At 44.6% G+C, this 18497-nt stretch overlaps 1 protein-coding gene across 4 annotated transcripts in view; it reads left to right on the top strand.

The window, feature by feature from the left end:
* Positions 1-18497, top strand: part of LOC138654640 (polyadenylate-binding protein 1-like) — a 29978-nt gene that overhangs the window by 7386 nt on the left and 4095 nt on the right. For 2 of the 4 annotated variants that reach the window (XM_069743488.1, XM_069743485.1), the window contains exons 5-10: positions 4908-5044; positions 5350-5444; positions 6606-6743; positions 6836-6931; positions 7240-7506; positions 7735-7883. In XM_069743488.1, the coding sequence (XP_069599589.1) occupies positions 4908-5044; positions 5350-5444; positions 6606-6743; positions 6836-6931; positions 7240-7506; positions 7735-7824 (823 nt within the window). In that variant the 3' untranslated portion in view covers positions 7825-7883. Of the gene's footprint in view, positions 1-4907; positions 5045-5349; positions 5445-6605; positions 6744-6835; positions 6932-7239; positions 7507-7734; positions 7903-18497 lie in introns of those variants that run through there. The other 2 variants (XM_069743483.1, XM_069743484.1) reach the window with 2 other exon arrangements.

Raw genomic sequence — 18497 nt, forward strand, 5'->3', positions numbered from 1 at the left:
CAGATGGATTTACATCGTGGGACGTGACAGATCATCGGAAGGTATGGGATATTGTTTTTTAACCATTTCATACTATTGGATTAATAATGGATAGGTGTCATAATTGACGCCTCTCCATTATTAATCTGGCTTAATGTCACCTTACAATAGCAAGGTGACATTAACCCTTCATTACCCCATATCCCACCGCTACACGGGAATGGGAAGAGAGTGGCCAAGTGCCAGAATAGGCGCATCTTCCAGATGTGCCTTTTCTGGGGTGGCGGGGGGCAGGTGTTTTTAGCCGGGGGGGGGGGGGGGGCAATAACCATGGACCCTCCAGGCTATTAATATCTGCCCACACTCACTGGCTTTACCACTCTGGCGGAGAAAATTGTGCGGGAGCCCACGCCAATTGTTTCCGCCCAAATTTTGCACATACACACTACTAACATTAGTAGTGTGGAATATGCAAAAAAAATGGTGATATGAGATGGTTTACTGTATGTAAACCAGGTCTCATATCATGTCGGGTTTAGGAAGGAGATAGCAAAAGCCGGCAATTGAATTACCGGCTTTAAAGCTATCTAGCGCTGTATGAAATATTAATATATACATATATGTGTCTCAATGACATATATATAAATATATATATATATATATATATACCTATTCTATGTGTACACATTTATTCTACCTATTCTATTGTAACCTGTCAGTGTGATTTTACTGTACACCGCGCTGAATTGCCGGCTTTTCTCTCTAACACCGCAGCGTATTTCTCGCAAGTCACACTGCTGGTCCGTGTGTAATCCGTATTTTTCTGGCCCCCATAGACTTTCATTGGCGTATTTTTTGCGCAATACGGTGACAAACGCAGCATGCTGCGATTTTCTACGGCTGTAGAAGACCGTATAATACGGATCAGTAAAATACGGCTGATAGGAGCAGGGGCATAGAGAAGCATTGTACCGTATGCAATCCGTATTTTCTGCACCTCTCTTACGTCCGTAAAACACGGTAGTGTGACGCCGGCCTTAGAATGAGCTCACTCTTGGATTTTCAGTTAACCCATTCTGCAGCCAGCACTAGACAGAGCAACACTGAGGCTATACAAGGCAAATGGTGCAACATTCTTAATGAAACCCAATTGCAAAACTAAATTTTAGCCAAGAATATATGCATTTAAGTAAGAAACAAAGTGTCCCCAAAGGTGGATAACCGCGCTGCCAGCTATAGGGAAAATTGGGGTTCCCAGACCCTGTTCTACCAGGCTCCACGTATCTAGGACAGTGTGTGTGCCACAAATTTTTATGGGTACATCCAAACATTGCCAAAATGTCTGCAACTAAAAATCAGTTCTATATATCCGAATAAATGTTTTCTGCAATTAATGGTACAGTGGCAGAGATTTCACAATGTATATACAGAAATAAATATAAATATACTACACACATACAGTGGGGCAAAAAAGTATTTAGTCAGTCAGCAATAGTGCAAGTTCCACCACTTAAAAAGATGAGAGGCGTCTGTAATTTACATCATAGGTAGACCTCAACTATGGGAGACAAACTGAGAAAAAAAAATCCAGAAAATCACATTGTCTGTTTTTTTAACAATTTATTTGCATATTATGGTGGAAAATAAGTATTTGGTCAGAAACAAAATTTCATCTCAATACTTTGTAATATACAGTGGGGCAAAAAAGTATTTAGTCAGTCAGCAATAGTGCAAGTTCCACCACTTAAAAAGATGAGAGGCGTCTGTAATTTACATCATAGGTAGACCTCAACTATGGGAGACAAACTGAGAAAAAAAAATCCAGAAAATCACATTGTCTGTTTTTTTTAACATTTTATTTGCATATTATGGTGGAAAATAAGTATTTGGTCAGAAACAAACAATCAAGATTTCTGGCTCTCACAGACCTGTAACTTCTTCTTTAAGAGTCTCCTCTTTCCTCCACTCATTACCTGTAGTAATGGCACCTGTTTAAACTTGTTATCAGTATAAAAAGACACCTGTGCACACCCTCAAACAGTCTGACTCCAAACTCCACTATGGTGAAGACCAAAGAGCTGTCAAAGGACACCAGAAACAAAATTGTAGCCCTGCACCAGGCTGGGAAGACTAAATCTGTAATAGCCAACCAGCTTGGAGTGAAGAAATCAACAGTGGGAGCAATAATTAGAAAATGGAAGACATACAAGACCACTGATAATCTCCCTCGATCTGGGGCTCCACGCAAAATCCCACCCCGTGGGGTCAGAATGATCACAAGAACGGTGAGCAAAAATCCCAGAACCATGCGGGGGGACCTAGTGAATGAACTGCAGAGAGCTGGGACCAATGTAACAAGGCCTACCATAAGTAACACACTACGCCACCATGGACTCAGATCCTGCAGTGCCAGACGTGTCCCACTGCTTAAGCCAGTACATGTCCGGGCCCGTCTGAAGTTTGCTAGAGAGTATTTGGATGATCCAGAGGAGTTTTGGGAGAATGTCCTATGGTCTGATGAAACCAAACTGGAACTGTTTGGTAGAAACACAACTTGTCGTGTTTGGAGGAAAAAGAATACTGAGTTGCATCCATCAAACACCATACCTACTGTAAAGCATGGTGGTGGAAACATCATGCTTTGGGGCTGTTTCTCTGCAAAGGGGCCAGGACGACTGATCCGGGTACATGAAAGAATGAATGGGGCCATGTATCGTGAGATTTTGAGTGCAAACCTCCTTCCATCAGCAAGGGCATTGAAGATGAAACGTGGCTGGGTCTTTCAACATGACAATGATCCAAAGCACATCGCCAGGGCAACGAAGGAGTGGCTTCGTAAGAAGCATTTCAAGGTCCTGGAGTGGCCTAGCCAGTCTCCAGATCTCAACCCTATAAAAAAACCTTTGGAGGGAGTTGAAAGTCCGTGTTGCCAAGCGAAAAGCCAAAAACATCACTGCTCTAGAGGAGATCTGCATGGAGGAATGGGCCAACAACAGTGTGTGGCAACCTTGTGAAGACTTACAGAAAACGTTTGACCTCTGTCATTGGCAACAAAGGATATATTACAAAGTATTGAGATGAAATTTTGTTTCTGACCAAATACTTATTTTCCCTCATAATATGCAAATAAAATGTTAAAAAAACAGACAATGTGATTTTCTGGATTTTTTTTTCTCAGTTTGTCTCCCATAGTTGAGGTCTACCTATGATGTAAATTACAGACGCCTCTCATCTTTTTAAGTGGTGGAACTTGCACTATTGCTGACTGACTAAATACTTTTTTGCCCCACTGTATCCTTTGTTGGCCATGACAGAGGTCAAACGTTTTCTGTAAGTCTTCACAAGGTTGCCACACACTGTTGTTGGTATGTTGGCCCATTCCTCCATGCAGATCTCCTCTAGAACAGTGATGTTTTTGGCTTTTCGCTTGGCAACACGGACTTTCAACTCCCTCCAAAGGTTTTCTATAGGGTTGAGATCTGGAGACTGGCTAGGCCACTCCAGGACCTTGAAATGCTTCTTACGAAGCCACTCCTTCATTGCCCTGGCGGTGTGCTTTGGATCATTGTCATGTTGAAAGACCCAGCCACGTTTCATGTTCAATGCCCTTGCTGATGGAAGGAGGTTTGCACTCAAAATCTCACGATACATGGCCCCATTCATTCTTTCATGTACCCGGATCAGTCGTCCTGGCCCCTTTGCAGAGAAACAGCCCCAAAGCATGATGTTTCCACCACCATGCTTTACAGTAGGTATGGTGTTTGATGGATGCAACTCAGTATTCTTTTTCCTCCAAACACGACAAGTTGTGTTTCTACCAAACAGTTCCAGTTTGGTTTCATCAGACCATAGGACATTCTCCCAAAACTCCTCTGGATCATCCAAATGCTCTCTAGCAAACTTCAGACGGGCCCGGACATGTACTGGCTTAAGCAGTGGGACACGTCTGGCACTGCAGGATCTGAGTCCATGGTGGCGTAGTGTGTTACTTATGGTAGGCCTTGTTACATTGGTCCCAGCTCTCTGCAGTTCATTCACTAGGTCCCCCCGCGTGGTTCTGGGATTTTTGCTCACCGTTCTTGTGATCATTCTGACCCCACGGGGTGGGATTTTGCGTGGAGCCCCAGATCGAGGGAGATTATCAGTGGTCTTGTATGTCTTCCATTTTCTAATTATTGCTCCCACTGTTGATTTCTTCACTCCAAGCTGGTTGGCTATTGCAGATTCAGTCTTCCCAGCCTGGTGCAGGGCTACAATTTTGTTTCTGGTGTCCTTTGACAGCTCTTTGGTCTTCACCATAGTGGAGTTTGGAGTCAGACTGTTTGAGGGTGTGCACAGGTGTCTTTTTATACTGATAACAAGTTTAAACTGGTGCCATTACTACAGGTAATGAGTGGAGGAAAGAGGAGACTCTTAAAGAAGAAGTTACAGGTCTGTGAGAGCCAGAAATCTTGATTGTTTGTTTCTGACCAAATACTTATTTTCCACCATAATATGCAAATAAAATGTTAAAAAAACAGACAATGTGATTTTCTGGATTTTTTTTTCTCAGTTTGTCTCCCATAGTTGAGGTCTACCTATGATGTAAATTACAGACGCCTCTCATCTTTTTAAGTGGTGGAACTTGCACTATTGCTGACTGACTAAATACTTTTTTGCCCCACTGTATATACAAATATCTACATAGGAATACCCCTCTAAGGCCACGTTCACACGCTCAGTATTTGTAGCCAAAACCAGGAGCAGGTGATAAATCCAGAAGTGGTGCAGGTGTTTCTATCACACTTTTCCTCTGATAGTTCCTCTCCTGGTTTTGGCTACAAATACTGACTGAATACTGATCGGGTGAAAGTGGGCTAAATGTTTGGAGTTTTTTTGCCGCTTGTAAATAACAATTTTGGATAAACGTGTCTGCATTCTCTGTAAAGGTATATTGAACATTCCAAGTCCAGTCACAAACGAGAACCTGAAGTTGTTGCCAGTTCTTTATACACTAATGTTTACATCAATAACTTTGGAGAAAATATGGACGATGAACGGCTCAAGGAATTGTTCAGCAAATACGGTAAATATGAATCGTGTAGCTACGAGAATCACGGTTATTTCAGAAGACCGTATTGTGGCCATATTTTATTCTCTGTATTATTGCTCCACGTCCCGACCCATCAGCGGGTCTCATAACCTGAGGTAACCGCATCGCAGCCATTTATGATGTACGTTCTGGGCCAGGAGGCCCGCTGATGGGTCGGGACATCGAGCAATAACACAAAGAATAAAATATGGCCACAATACAGTCTTCTGAAGTCAGACTTATATATGGGTTGTCCTAAAGCTTCCGAAACCTAAATTTGGGCAATACTCTCACTTTAGGGCCTACACGGAGCGTTAAAGTCATGACTGATCAAAATGGGACGTCCAAGGGATTCGGCTTTGTGAGCTTTAAGAAACACGAGGACGCCCTAAAAGTGAGATGGAGACTTACGAAATATCTGGAGTCAGGATTGGTATCTCTGTTATTGTAGGCCGTCTAAGTTGGTGGAAGATGAGCAGCAATAATCATTTATCAGTCTGTATACCACTCTCGTGAGACAGCATTCCCCTTTGTACTGTTAGTTGGGATCTCAGGGCCTATACCCCTACGGCATTGTTTTACATTTTGGAGCAGAAATTGCCTATGTGCATTAGATTCTGGCGCAGCTGCCGACTTTTCTCAGGTGAAGCTACTTCAGTCGGTGGCTTTTTTTTTCCTATTTTTGCTCTGACATCTTCTCCCTTATATCTTCATTATGAGAGAATAAACATGTTACCTCTTTTAATTGCTCCAAGGTTTCCAAACCCTGAAGCAGTGAAAAGAAGTAACAAAATACTGAACATGGGCAGAGTAATGGATTTTGACACTGCTGTGTATTATGTTAATTTTTTTAAGAGCTTTTGAGACACTTTTTCAGATGGATTCCGCTCGGAATCCACTTGAAAAAGATGATGTATGCACACAGCCACTGAGCGGAAACTCTCTGAATCCTCCTCTGAGACTCAAAACTCCTCACAAACTTGGTAGTTCCTGCTTCAAAAACTCAGCAAAAAGACTCAGTGTGCACATACTCTAAGGGGGTTTTACTTTTTCAGACATTTACTGAATACCCACAAAACAGGGGTCCCTGTGGGAAGTGGCGTGGCTGTGCGTGTGCTCAGCTATCTAAGGATGTGTACATGTGCAACCACCTCTTCATTCTCCACCTGGATGCAGCAGCCATCCACTGGCCATCCAGACAGGTTGGAGGTTGAGGGACCCCTTTTCTTGAGATCGGGTGCCACCTCTGGAACCTTATCTATCAGGCAGGGATAGCATCAGATGATTACGCCATCAATGCCTAAGATGGGAATACCCCTCCTGGCGAGGATAATATAGGTTGCAATCATTTTGCAATCTACAATAGTCAGGTGTGCACCATGTGAACAAAGAACCAGGGGAAGATCAGCTCTCTCAGGATGGGATGAAACCCTGTCCTTAGGAGATCAAAAAATGACAGTCCGTAGGAAATGGTGTCCTGATCCCTCAGGGTGAGAGATCTTGTTCTTGTGACCAACGTATGGGAGTAAAGTAACTATTTTCCTACTTCTATAAGGCCGTGAATGAAATGAATGGTAAAGATGTGAATGGTAAGGCCATTTATGTTGGAAGAGCCCAGAAGAAGTTGGAAAGACAACCAGAGGTTAGGAGGACGTTCGAGCAAATAAACCAAGAATGGATCACCAGTTCCCAGGTGAGTGACTTCACTCCCTTTGTATTTAATTTGTGTGAGTGTTTGAAAAAAATTCTGCATTTTTAATAACTTTTTTCTTCTTCTAATTTTAGGGTGTCAATCTCTACATTAACAATCTTGCAGATTGCATTGATGACAGGCTACTGCATCAGGTGTTTTCCCGTTATGGCACCATCATCAGTGCTAAGGTGAGCTCAGCTTGTATCTGCTTCTTTCTTCTTTCTATCCTCACATTCATTTTCATCTACGTAACATTAAGGGTTATACTTATGGCCAACATTAGACGTTTTCATCGATACATAGGAGAGGTGATAACTTGTGGATTTGCGGTGGTCTTACTGCTGGGACCCCATGGATCCTTTAGGAATAGAGTGATGAGTAGATGATAACTTTCAATGTCGGGAATGACCCTTTAGCGTGAACCTTCTTAGGTGAGGGTGTACTATTTATTTTCCTATGTTTCATTGTAAGGATGTCAGGTGATGTAATATTTCAGGTCATGATGGAAGGTAGACGCAGCAAAGGGTTTGGTTTTGTCTGCTTCTCCGCTCCCGAGGAAGCAACCAAAGCGGTCACAGAGATGAACGGAAGGATTGTAGACTCCAAGCCATTGTATGTCGCCTTTGCACAGTGTAAGAAGGATCGGCTAGCTCCTCTAGCCAACCAGAAGAAGATGGATCATATCCGAATTGTACCCAACCAAGTCATCAATACCTACCAACCACCACCACCTCCCAGCTTTATAATGCCACCTGCTTCACAAGTAAGTCTCCAGATAAAAACAACCTACAGAAAGCTTTCTTACAGAAACAGTGCCATCCTTGTTCTAAGGTTGTGGCTGGTCTTGCAGATCAGCTCCATTCGAGAGAATAGGGCTGAGTTACAAAACCACACTCGACGTGTGGAAAGATGGGAACTGTTACAGAAAGAAAGTAGCCATGTTTTTCTAACGATATACAATCCATTTATTACAACCTAAACTTGTTTTTAGGTCCAGAACCATGCAGGATGCTGTCATACAGTACCGAAACCGCAGGTTGTGCCAAGTCCTAGCCGGACACCACAAAGTATGTTCAATTAAGTAACAGCCCCAGGTACACCAATCACTGTATGATAAATAACAAATCAATAAAAGAATATTAAAAGAATATTAAAATTATAATTACAAGTGTCAGTGACTAGTGTCCTGTGGAGAGAAATGTGGAAACCACCACCGTACCAAGGGAAAGCAACCACAGCCAATATAGCAAAGCCAAAGAAGATCTCCCAAGCAGGAATGAGATTAAAATGCCTTTATTATATATACACTTGGCAATAAGTAACAATGATAAAAGACACAAATGTGCACAATGAGATTATTTGTATAATAAAATCAATATGAATAATAGTACAGACTGACCCCTTGAAAATTATATCCTATATTATACTACCATGACAGGTTTAAACATCGCCCCAGGATGACATATATTATTAGCTGGATTTATATATAAAAAAAGACTTTCTGCATATATTGCAAGTACAGACCTATAGATACAAAATGTGCAAAATTGGTAGCAAATAGTAATTTATGTGCAATAAAGCAATATAAAGTGCAACAGGAGGGGGAAGGGAAAAAGGTCAATTATAACCATACAGTGTACTGAATATGTCAGTATATACACCTTATTATAACACGTGCACAATTATGTCAGAAAAAATAAAAAAACTTTTTTTGTGCAAAGAGAAAAAAAGGGGGGTTATATATACCCATAAGATATGCTGGATTATACCAGAAAGTGCTATGTGCAAAAAGAAAGTGTAAAAACTGAAAAAAAGCCACAATTGCAGGTTACACTATTCTAAGAGGATAGAAGGAGTAATCCGAAACGCGCGTCGGGGTGCGTTTCTTTGGGATTCAGCTGACCTCACAGGTATATTTAAAGATTTAAGTACATCCCCCTGCATTACACCATAGTGATTAGTATCCGGCCCTCTGGTGGTCAGAGTGTGCCAGTGGTGACTTTATGGTGGTGATTTAGCTGCTCTTTTATTTTTTTGGCCACTATAATTAGTACTATTGGAAATATATAGATATATTTGATACTTTCTTATAGACCTATTTTTGTGCAGTATGGTTTAGTATACACTCCTCTTAGAATAGTGTAACCTGCAATTGTGGCTTTTTTTCAGTTTTTACACTTTCTTTTTGCACATAGCACTTTCTGGTATAATCCAGCATATCTTATGGGTATATATAACCCCCCTTTTTTTCTCTTTGCACAAAAAAAGTTTTTTTATTTTTTCTGACATAGTTGTGCACGTGTTATAATAAGGTGTATATACTGACATATTCAGTACACTGTATGGTTATAATTGACCTTTTTCCCTTCCCCCTCCTGTTGCACTTTATATTGCTTTATTGCACATAAATTACTATTTGCTACCAATTTTGCACATTTTGTATCTATAGGTCTGTACTTGCAATATATGCAGAAAGTCTTTTTTTATATATAAATCCAGCTAATAATATATGTCATCCTGGGGCGATGTTTAAACCTGTCATGGTAGTATAATATAGGATATAATTTTCAAGGGGTCAGTCTGTACTATTATTCATATTGATTTTATTATACAAATAATCCCATTGTGCACATTTGTGTCTTTTATCATTGTTACTTATTGCCAAGTGTATATATAATAAAGGCATTTTAATCTCATTCCTGCTTGGGAGATCTTCTTTGGCTTTGCTATATTGGCTGTGGTTGCTTTCCCAAAGTATGTTCAATGTATTGTGAGAATGGGGTTTAGTGTGTACGCCGAGTGTCTTCTCCCGCTAAACCTTACTAGTGCACATCACAGTCTATACAGCGATATTACATAAACTCTGTGGTCTACTATACCAGTCCTCACCATTTTTAAGATTTGCACTTGCCGTGGGGGCATGGTCTGCCAGCGATGTGAGAGGATGCATGCCCGGTCAGCTCCGTGTGCAGATCCTTATACGATCCTCAAGCTGCCCTTTTTTTCACCCTCTGGTCGGGTATACTTACCTGCTTATGCCTGGACACTGTAAACAGCCTTTTCCCTGGCACGGAGCCCGCCATGAAGAAAGGGAACGTGCTCAAAGGCCAGGAGTGCAATCTACAAGGTGGGGTCGACACAATTGTGGCAGAGAGTGCAAGCTGAGCGGGTGAGCACTAAAAGGAGGATGTGGCTAGTTTAGAAAGATTTGCAAGATCAGGAGTGGAAGAAACGGGATGACACGTTGAGAGGGATTCATCCAGACCCAAATTCCTTCTCCCACCTGCTTACTACAGATCAGCCTGAGTATGAACCAGATGAGAACCGGGGAGTCCATGCTGTTTCTCCTACATGCCAACTAGCAGCTACAGAGCCCAAGATATCATGCAAGCCATTGGGGATTGTAGTAGCTCTCTTTCATCTCTGGTGCTGCAGGTAGGAGGAATTATGAAGAACATTTCAGTGGTCAGACAAGATATACGCAGTATCTCAGAGAGGACCACAGACCTCGGGAAGAGCGTTAATGAATTATAGGACATCCTACTTCCAATGAGGCAAGATTTGCAGCAACACACCAAGTTATCAGAGGCAAATCGCATCAACCAGGATGATTTGGAGAACCGCCCGTGCAGGAAAAATATCTGGATTGTTGGAGTCCCTTAAAAATCCTAGGGCGCAAAGACCACAGAATTCTTTGAAACCTGGCTAGTGATGGTGTGTGGGAAGGATACTCTTAGCCCCCTCTTTGCAGTGGAACGGGTGCAGACAAGGCCACTACCGCCTGGAAGTCAGCCATGCACAGTCCTGGCCAAGATACTTCACTATAGGGATACCATCCTATGAAGCTCCATAAATGGTCCAAGAATCTCCATATTCACAGATTATTTTGCTGATGTACAGAAGAGAAGTGCGCAGTTCGTGGAAAATAAAAAAACAACTGTGGACAATGGTTTGCTCCTACTCTAGGTAATATCTGGCCCACCTGTGGGTTGCTGCTATGAATTCAATATCCTTCTTTAGTTTTGCTACTTTAGAACGATGGAGAATTTAGAAGGTTGCTTGGTTACCCCCATTGTGACTGCTACATCCAAGGTTTCGACTTAGGCCCTGGTCCCTTAGAGAGCGCCTGTTAGGGCATGGTCGCAGTGGCCAAAATGTTAGTGTTGAAATTTGGGTTATGTTGAAGCATAAAGGGGGCACAACCGGCCCTCAGATTGCTGTTTAGGTTTACATCAGATCTAGAGTGGTTCTTCTAATCTTGTGCAATGCCACCGATGGAGATAGCCTTTTCTGGAATACCCCTATCTATTCCACAAGGCTGACTCTCAAGGCTAAAAAGATTACCTTATTGTCGTGGAACGTAAGGGGAGTACATGAACCTGATAAAAGGAAGGCGATCTTCGATACCATGAAGAAATGTCAGCACGTAATATTATGCCTCCAAGAGACTCACATGAAGGAGCATAATATATATCTATTAACCCCAGCCTAAGTGGGCTCGAGCTATCATGCAACATTCTCCAAATATTCACGCGGAGTTAGTATTTTAATTAATCATACAATTCCCTTTCACTGTATTGACCAAGAAATAGCTAAAAAGGGACGATACATCTGTCTGCGGGGGAGATTCTATAATATTTTAATCCTTATTGATGCGGTTTATATCTCTCCTCCATACACAGGAACGGTCCTTCAGAAAATAATCGAATTTTGTTAGTAAAGCCCCTGGCTGCCCCCTAGTACTAATGGATGACTTCAACAATACGATACATTGGCTATGAGTTTAGCTGGGATGCGGGAGGGACTTACTCCTTTGGAAAGAAGTTAGAGGAGGTAGCACTTAGATGTTTGGCCATTACCTTACCCTAAAGTTAAGACTTTTTCCTGTTATTATGCTGTCCACAGCTAATTGTCCCGTATAGGTTTGTTACTATGTAATTCCGCAGCTGTGGGAATGATGGGAAGAATAGAATACTTACCTCCGAGTCTCTCTGACCACTCTCCACTTATGGGGCGCCTCACTTCACTCCTGCAAGTTTAACCCTTTCTGGGTTTTTTTGATGGTGTCCATCAGTTCATGTAAAGAACATGCCTACAATTGTGAAGATTTGGTTTTTTTTATTGTGAAGTAAGCAACAAATGGGACAAAATACCTGACAACTTCAGTGTGCATAACTATTCATCCCCCTAAAGTCAGTACTTTGTGGAGCCTCCTTTTGAGGCAATAATGGTTGCAAGTCGCTTTGGATAAGTCTCTATGAGCGTTCCACATCTTGCCACTGGGATTTTTGACCATTCCTGAAGGCAAAACTGCTCCAGCTCCTTCATGATAGATGGTTTCCTCTGGTGAACATCAATCTTCAAGTCTGGCTAAACAATAAAGGGCAGGGTGCACCACAGTATATATTTCAAATGCAATTATAATCACAGGGTGCTACTAACGCATAGAAAGGAGGAGCAATAACTGGAGGAAAGACTAATGTGTATGTAGAAAGTCCACACCCGAGGTACAAAAAATATCAAAAACTACTTTATTATCACCAAAGCACAAACATGACTAAAAACATTTAAAAGCAACAATGATAACACCCCCATCCATGTACAATAATGCATCTATGTGACCCTAGGACATGATACCGTAGGAGGGAGTACCCGTGCCAAAGACACTGCCGAGAACCAGCTGACGGTACTGGAACCCGGATGGGTAGCAGAAGGTACAAGAGCCAATGGAACTACCGAGGACCAGCTGATGGTACTGGAACCCGGTTACTAAGCAGGAGGTACCCGTGCCAGAAAGCACTACCAAGGACCACCAGACATTGGTGGAACTCGGATACCGAGAAGGAGGCACCTAAGCCAAAGGCTCTGCCTGGAACCAGCTGACGGTACTTGAACCAGGATGGGTAGCAGAAGGTACAAGAGCCAATGGAACTACCGAGGACCAGCTGATGGTACTGGAACCCGGTTACTAAGCAGGAGGTACCCGTGCCAGAAAGCACTACCAAGGACCACCAGACATTGGTGGAACTCGGATACCGAGAAGGAGGCACCTAAGCCAAAGGCTCTGCCTGGAACCAGCTGACGGTACTTGAACCAGGATGGGTAGCAGAAGGTACAAGAGCCAATGGAACTACCGAGGACCAGCTGATGGTAGTGGAACCCGGTTATTAAGCAGGAGGTACCCGTGCCAGAAAGCACTACCAAGGACCACCAGACATTGGTGGAACTCGGATACCGAGAAGGAGGCACCTAAGCCAAAGGCTCTGCCTGGAACCAGCTGACGGTACTTGAACCAGGATGGGTAGCAGAGGGTACAAGAGCCAGTGGAACTACTGAGGACCAGCTGATGGTACTGGAACACGGTTACTAAGCAGGAGGTACCCGTGCCAGACAGCACTACCAAGGACCACCAGACGTTGGTGGAACTCGGATACCGAGAAGGAGGCACCAAAGCCAAAGGCTCTGCCTGGAACCAGCTGACGGTAGGCAGCAGAAGGTCCACATGAAAAAAAAGTTGCAAGGCCGCGAGTTGACCGCAGTTACCGAAACCCACAGTCCTACAGGGGGAGCTTGTCCACTTGGCACTATGGAACCAGCCTTGATTGCCAGATCCCGCAGCCCACATAGGAAGCATCTAAACTGCAGGCACCATGGAGTCGGCTAACCCGACCGCAACCCGACAGGACAACGTATTGGAGGCAAAGTGACCTTGACACTACCCGGAAACAGCTGGCGTGCTGGAACCAGGCTGGGCAGGAGGGAGTACCCGTGCCAAAGACACTGCCGAGAACCAGCTGACAGTACTGGAACCCGGATGGGTAGCAGAAGGTACAAGAGCCAATGGAACTGCCGAGGACCAGCTGATGGTACTGGAACCCGGTTACTAAGCAGGAGGTACCCGTGTCAGAAAGCAATACCAAGGACCACCAGACGTTGGTGGATCTCAGATACCGGGAAGGATGCACCAAAGCCAAAGGCTCTGCCTGGAACCAGCTGATGGTACTGGAACCAGGATGGGTAGCAGAAGGTACAAGAGCCAAAGACACTGCCGAGAACCAGCTGACGGTACTGGAACCCGGATGGGTAGCAGAAGGTACAAGAGCCAATGGAACTACCGAGGACCAGCTGATGGTACTGGAACCCGGTTACTAAGCAGGAGGTACCCGTGCCAGAAAGCACTACCAAGGACCACCAGACATTGGTGGAACTCGGATACCGAGAAGGAGGCACCTAAGCCAAAGGCTCTGCCTGGAACCAGCTGACTAGACAACGTATTGGAGGCAAAGTGACCTTGACACTACCCAGAAACAGCTGGCGTGCTGGAACCAGGCTGGGCAGGAGGGAGTACGCGTGCCAAAGACACTGCCGAGAACCAGCTGACGGTACTGGAACCCGGATGGGTAGCAGAAGGTACAAGAGCCAATGGAACTGCCGAGGACCAGCTGATGGTACTAGAACCCGGTTACTAAGCAGGAGGTACCCGTGTCAGAAAGCACTACCATGGACCACCAGACGTTGTTGGATCTCGGATACCGGAAAGGAAGCACCAAAGCCAAAGGCTCTGCCTAGAACCAGCTGACGGTACTGGAACCAGGATGGGTAGCAGAAGGTACAAGAGCCAAAGACACTGCCGAGAACCAGCTGACGGTACTGGAACCCGGATGGGTAGCAGAAGGTACAAGAGCCAATGGAACTACCGAGGACCAGCTGATGGTACTGGAACCCGGTTACTAAGCAGGAGGTACCCGTGCCAGAAAGCACTACCAAGGACCCCAGACGTTGATGGAACTCGGATACCGAGAAGGAGGCACCTAAGCCAAAGGCTCTGCCTGGAACCAGCTGACGGTACTGGAACCAGGATGGGTAGCAGAAGGTACAAGAGCCAATGGAACTACCGAGGACCAGCTGATGGTACTGGAACCCGGTTACTAAGCAGGAGGTACCCGTGCCAGAAAGCACTACCAAGAACCACCAGAAGTTGGTTGATCTCGGATACCGAGAAGGAGGCACCAAAGCCAAAGGCCCTGCCTGGGACCAGCTGATGGTACTGGAACCAGGATGGGTAGCAGAAGGTACAAGAGCCAAAGACACTGCCAAGAACCAGCTGACGGTACTGGAACCAGGATGGGTAGCAGAAGGTACAAGAGCCAATGGAACTACCGAGGACCAGCTGATGGTACTGGAACCCGGTTACTAAGCAGGAGGTACCCATGCCAGAAAGCACTACCAAGGAACACCAGACGTTGGTGGATCTCAGATACCGAGAAGGAGGCACCAAAGCCAAAGGCTCTGCCTGGAATCAGCTGACGGTACTGGAACCAGGATGGGTAGCAGAAGGTACAAGAGCAAAAGACACTGCCGAGAACCAGCTGATGGTACTGGAACCCGGATGGGTAGCAGAAGGTACAAGAGCCAATGGAACTACCGAGAACCAGCTGATGGTTCTGGAACCCAGTTACTAAGCAGGAGGTACCCGTGCCAGAAGGCACTACCAAGGACCACCAGACGTTGGTGCAACTCGGATGCCGAGAAGGAGGCACCTAAGCCAAAGGCTCTGCCTGGAACAAGCTGACGGTACTGGAACCCGGATGGGTAGCAGAAGGTACAAGAGCCAATGGAACTACCGAGGACCAGCTGATGGTTCTGGAACCCAGTTACTAAGCAGGAGGTACCCGTGCCAGAAAGCACTACCAAGGACCACCAGACGTTGTTGGAACTCGGATACTGAGAAGGAGGCACCTAAGCCAAAGGCTCTGGCTGGAACCAGCTGACAGTACTGAAACCCAGGGGGACCTATTCAAGATTGACTGCTAAAGAACCAGCTAATGGTGCTGGAACTCAGATATGCAGCAGAAGGTCCACATGAAAAAATAAGTTGTAAGGCCGCGAGCAGGCCGCAGTTACCGAAACCCACAGTCCTACAGAGGGAGCTTTGTTATGATCAGGTTACCTTGGAGCAGCATGAAAACTTTCACTGGAGTAGGTGGTAACTATACTGACCGCAAACCCTGATCTTATCACCGCAACTAGAAGTAGCCGTGGGGTGTGCCTAACAAAACCTAGACACCTCGACACAGCCGGAGAACTAAATACCCCTAAAGGTGGAAATAGGAATACTATCTTGCCTCAGAGCAGATCCCCAAAGGATAGGCAGCCCCCTGTTGTGAATTCTGCTCTTGGGCTCCCTCCGGTGGTTGAACCCAGGACAGGGCCCAGTACTAAACGAGAGAAAGGTTTGTTAAACTATTAGATACACAGGTCTCCCTTCCACATACAGGGGTCACAGGGCAGAAAAGAAAAGGGGCCCCCAATACTGCACAGGGGCGACAGGAAGCATCCGGTGAGACTACACCAGGAGGCCTCTACAGCCATCGGTAGCACAGACATGGGAGAAAAGGCGCCCATACTCAGCAAATCACCCCCGAGCACAGGCTCTGAATGCAGGCATTGCAAAACTACTGTCCCTTGAAATGCTCTCATTCAGGCTGGTGGAGACTGACACCTTCCGTAACTTCATGGCATTGGCAGTCCCACAGTACAACGTGCCCAGCCGCTTTTATTTCAGCAGGCAAGCCGTCCCTGCCCTGCAAAAGCATGTGGAGGGAAAAATTAAACATGCGCTACTAAACGCGTCAGTAGCCAGGTCCACCTGACCACCGATGTGTGGACCAGTAACCATGGACTGGGAGGATACCTTTCCCTCACTGCCCATTGGGTAATTGTTGTGGAGCCGGGTACAGATCTTGAGAGTGGCGCTGTACATGTTCTGCCAACTCCAAGGATTGCAGGAATCCAGTCTGTACACATTGACTCCTCATACTCCAGTTCCTCTGAATCATTGCTGCAGGAGCCATCACAGTCTACCTCCACATGGAACCGTGAAGGCTTACCTGTTACGACCGATATGAACACAGTCATGGCCAAACGTCAACAGGCCGTATTGAAATTAATTTCTTTGGGGAATCGAAGCCACACAGCACAGGAGCTCTGGAATGCCATCAATTAGGAGAGCGACGTGTGGTTTGTGCCAGCGAATCTCCAGCCAGGCATGGTAGAGTGTGACAATGGCCGAAATCTGGTGGCAGCTCTGGGCCTAGGCAATCTCACTCACATCCCATGTCTGGCACATGTGCTCAACTTGGTCGTGCAGAGTTCTTTGAGGGACTATCCGGATCTTGATGCACTGCTGCACAAGGTCCGCCTTGAGTGTGCTCACTTGCGGCGTTCCAGCATGGCAAGATCGCGCATTGCAGCTCTGCAGCACTGATTCCGCCTTCCGGAACATCGCATCATATGTGACCTACCCACCAGGTAGAATTCAACGTTACATATGTTGGAGCGGTTGTGTGAGCAGCAGGCAGCAGTAATGGAGTACCAGCTGACAATGATCCAAAGCACACCGCCAGGGCAACGAAGGAGTGGCTTCGTAAGAAGCATTTCAAGGTCCTGGAGTGGCCTAGCCAGTCTCCAGATCTCAACCCAATAGAAAACCTTTGGAGGGAGTTGAAAGTCCGTGTTGCCAAGCGAAAAGCCAAAAACATCACTGCTCTAGAGGAGATCTGCATGGAGGAATGGGCCAACATACCAACAACAGTGTGTGGCAACCTTGTGAAGACTTACAGAAAACGTTTGACCTCTGTCACTGCCAACAAAGGATATATTACAAAGTATTGAGATGAAATTTTGTTTCTGACCAAATACTTATTTTCCACCATAATATGCAAATAAAATGATAAAAAAACAGACAATCTGATTTTCTGGAATTTTTTTTCTCAGTTTGTCTCCCATAGTTGAGGTCTACCTATGATGTAAATTACAGACGCCTCTCATCTTTTTAAGTGGTGGAACTTGCACTATTGCTGACTGACTAAATACTTTTTTGCCCCACTGTATACTGTGTATATATATACAAACATATCAATTAGTAAGTTAATCACCTGGAGAGAAAGCCGGCTGGCAAGGGAGCAGACAGAAAGCACATGGTAGCAGCCATCTTGTCAGTGTCCGTCTGTCGTCAATAGTCAATAAAGTCAGTTGAAAGTACAATCGCGCATGCAGAGATTGCCACGTGACGCGTGCGCGGGTCGCGCTATGAATTGTGACTAGCAGCACAGGCCCAAAACAAAGCTGCAAAAGCGCGGGCGCCGTCACCTAGCAACACCAGGATCAGACAGACAGTAAAATACAAACACATAATGAATTTGTTAGCGTACGCGCAGTATATCTGTTATCAACATAAAAAAGGTGAGCCTGAGCGACTATATTGCAATTATTCATTGATATAAATAGATTGAATAATATATGGACTAAACATAGAAAGATAGCACAGAAAATATCAACTATGAGGCTAATATGCATCGGCAATGATTGCGATACACAGAAGCACAAAATGGCTAAAAAATTAAATGAATTAAATTAATAAAGAAGGGTGAAAAGCATGTGAAGGCACAAATTATTGAAAAAGAAAGAAAATGAAAAAAATATATAACATAAAAAAATGAAACATATATAGAGTACAGACCAAAAGTTTGGACACACCTTCTCATTTAAATACTTTTCTGTATTTTCATGACTCTGAAAATTGTAAATTCACACTGAAGGCATCAAAACTATGAATTAATACATGTGGAATTATATACTTAACAAAAAAGTGTGAAATAACTCAAAATATATCTTATATTCTAGGTTCTTCAAAGTAGCCACCTTTTGCTTTGATGACTGCTTTGCACATTCTTGACATTGTCTTGATGAGCT

This window comes from Ranitomeya imitator, unplaced genomic scaffold (assembly GCF_032444005.1).
Source record: "Ranitomeya imitator isolate aRanImi1 unplaced genomic scaffold, aRanImi1.pri SCAFFOLD_128, whole genome shotgun sequence".
Classification (NCBI taxonomy): Eukaryota; Metazoa; Chordata; class Amphibia; order Anura; family Dendrobatidae; genus Ranitomeya; species Ranitomeya imitator.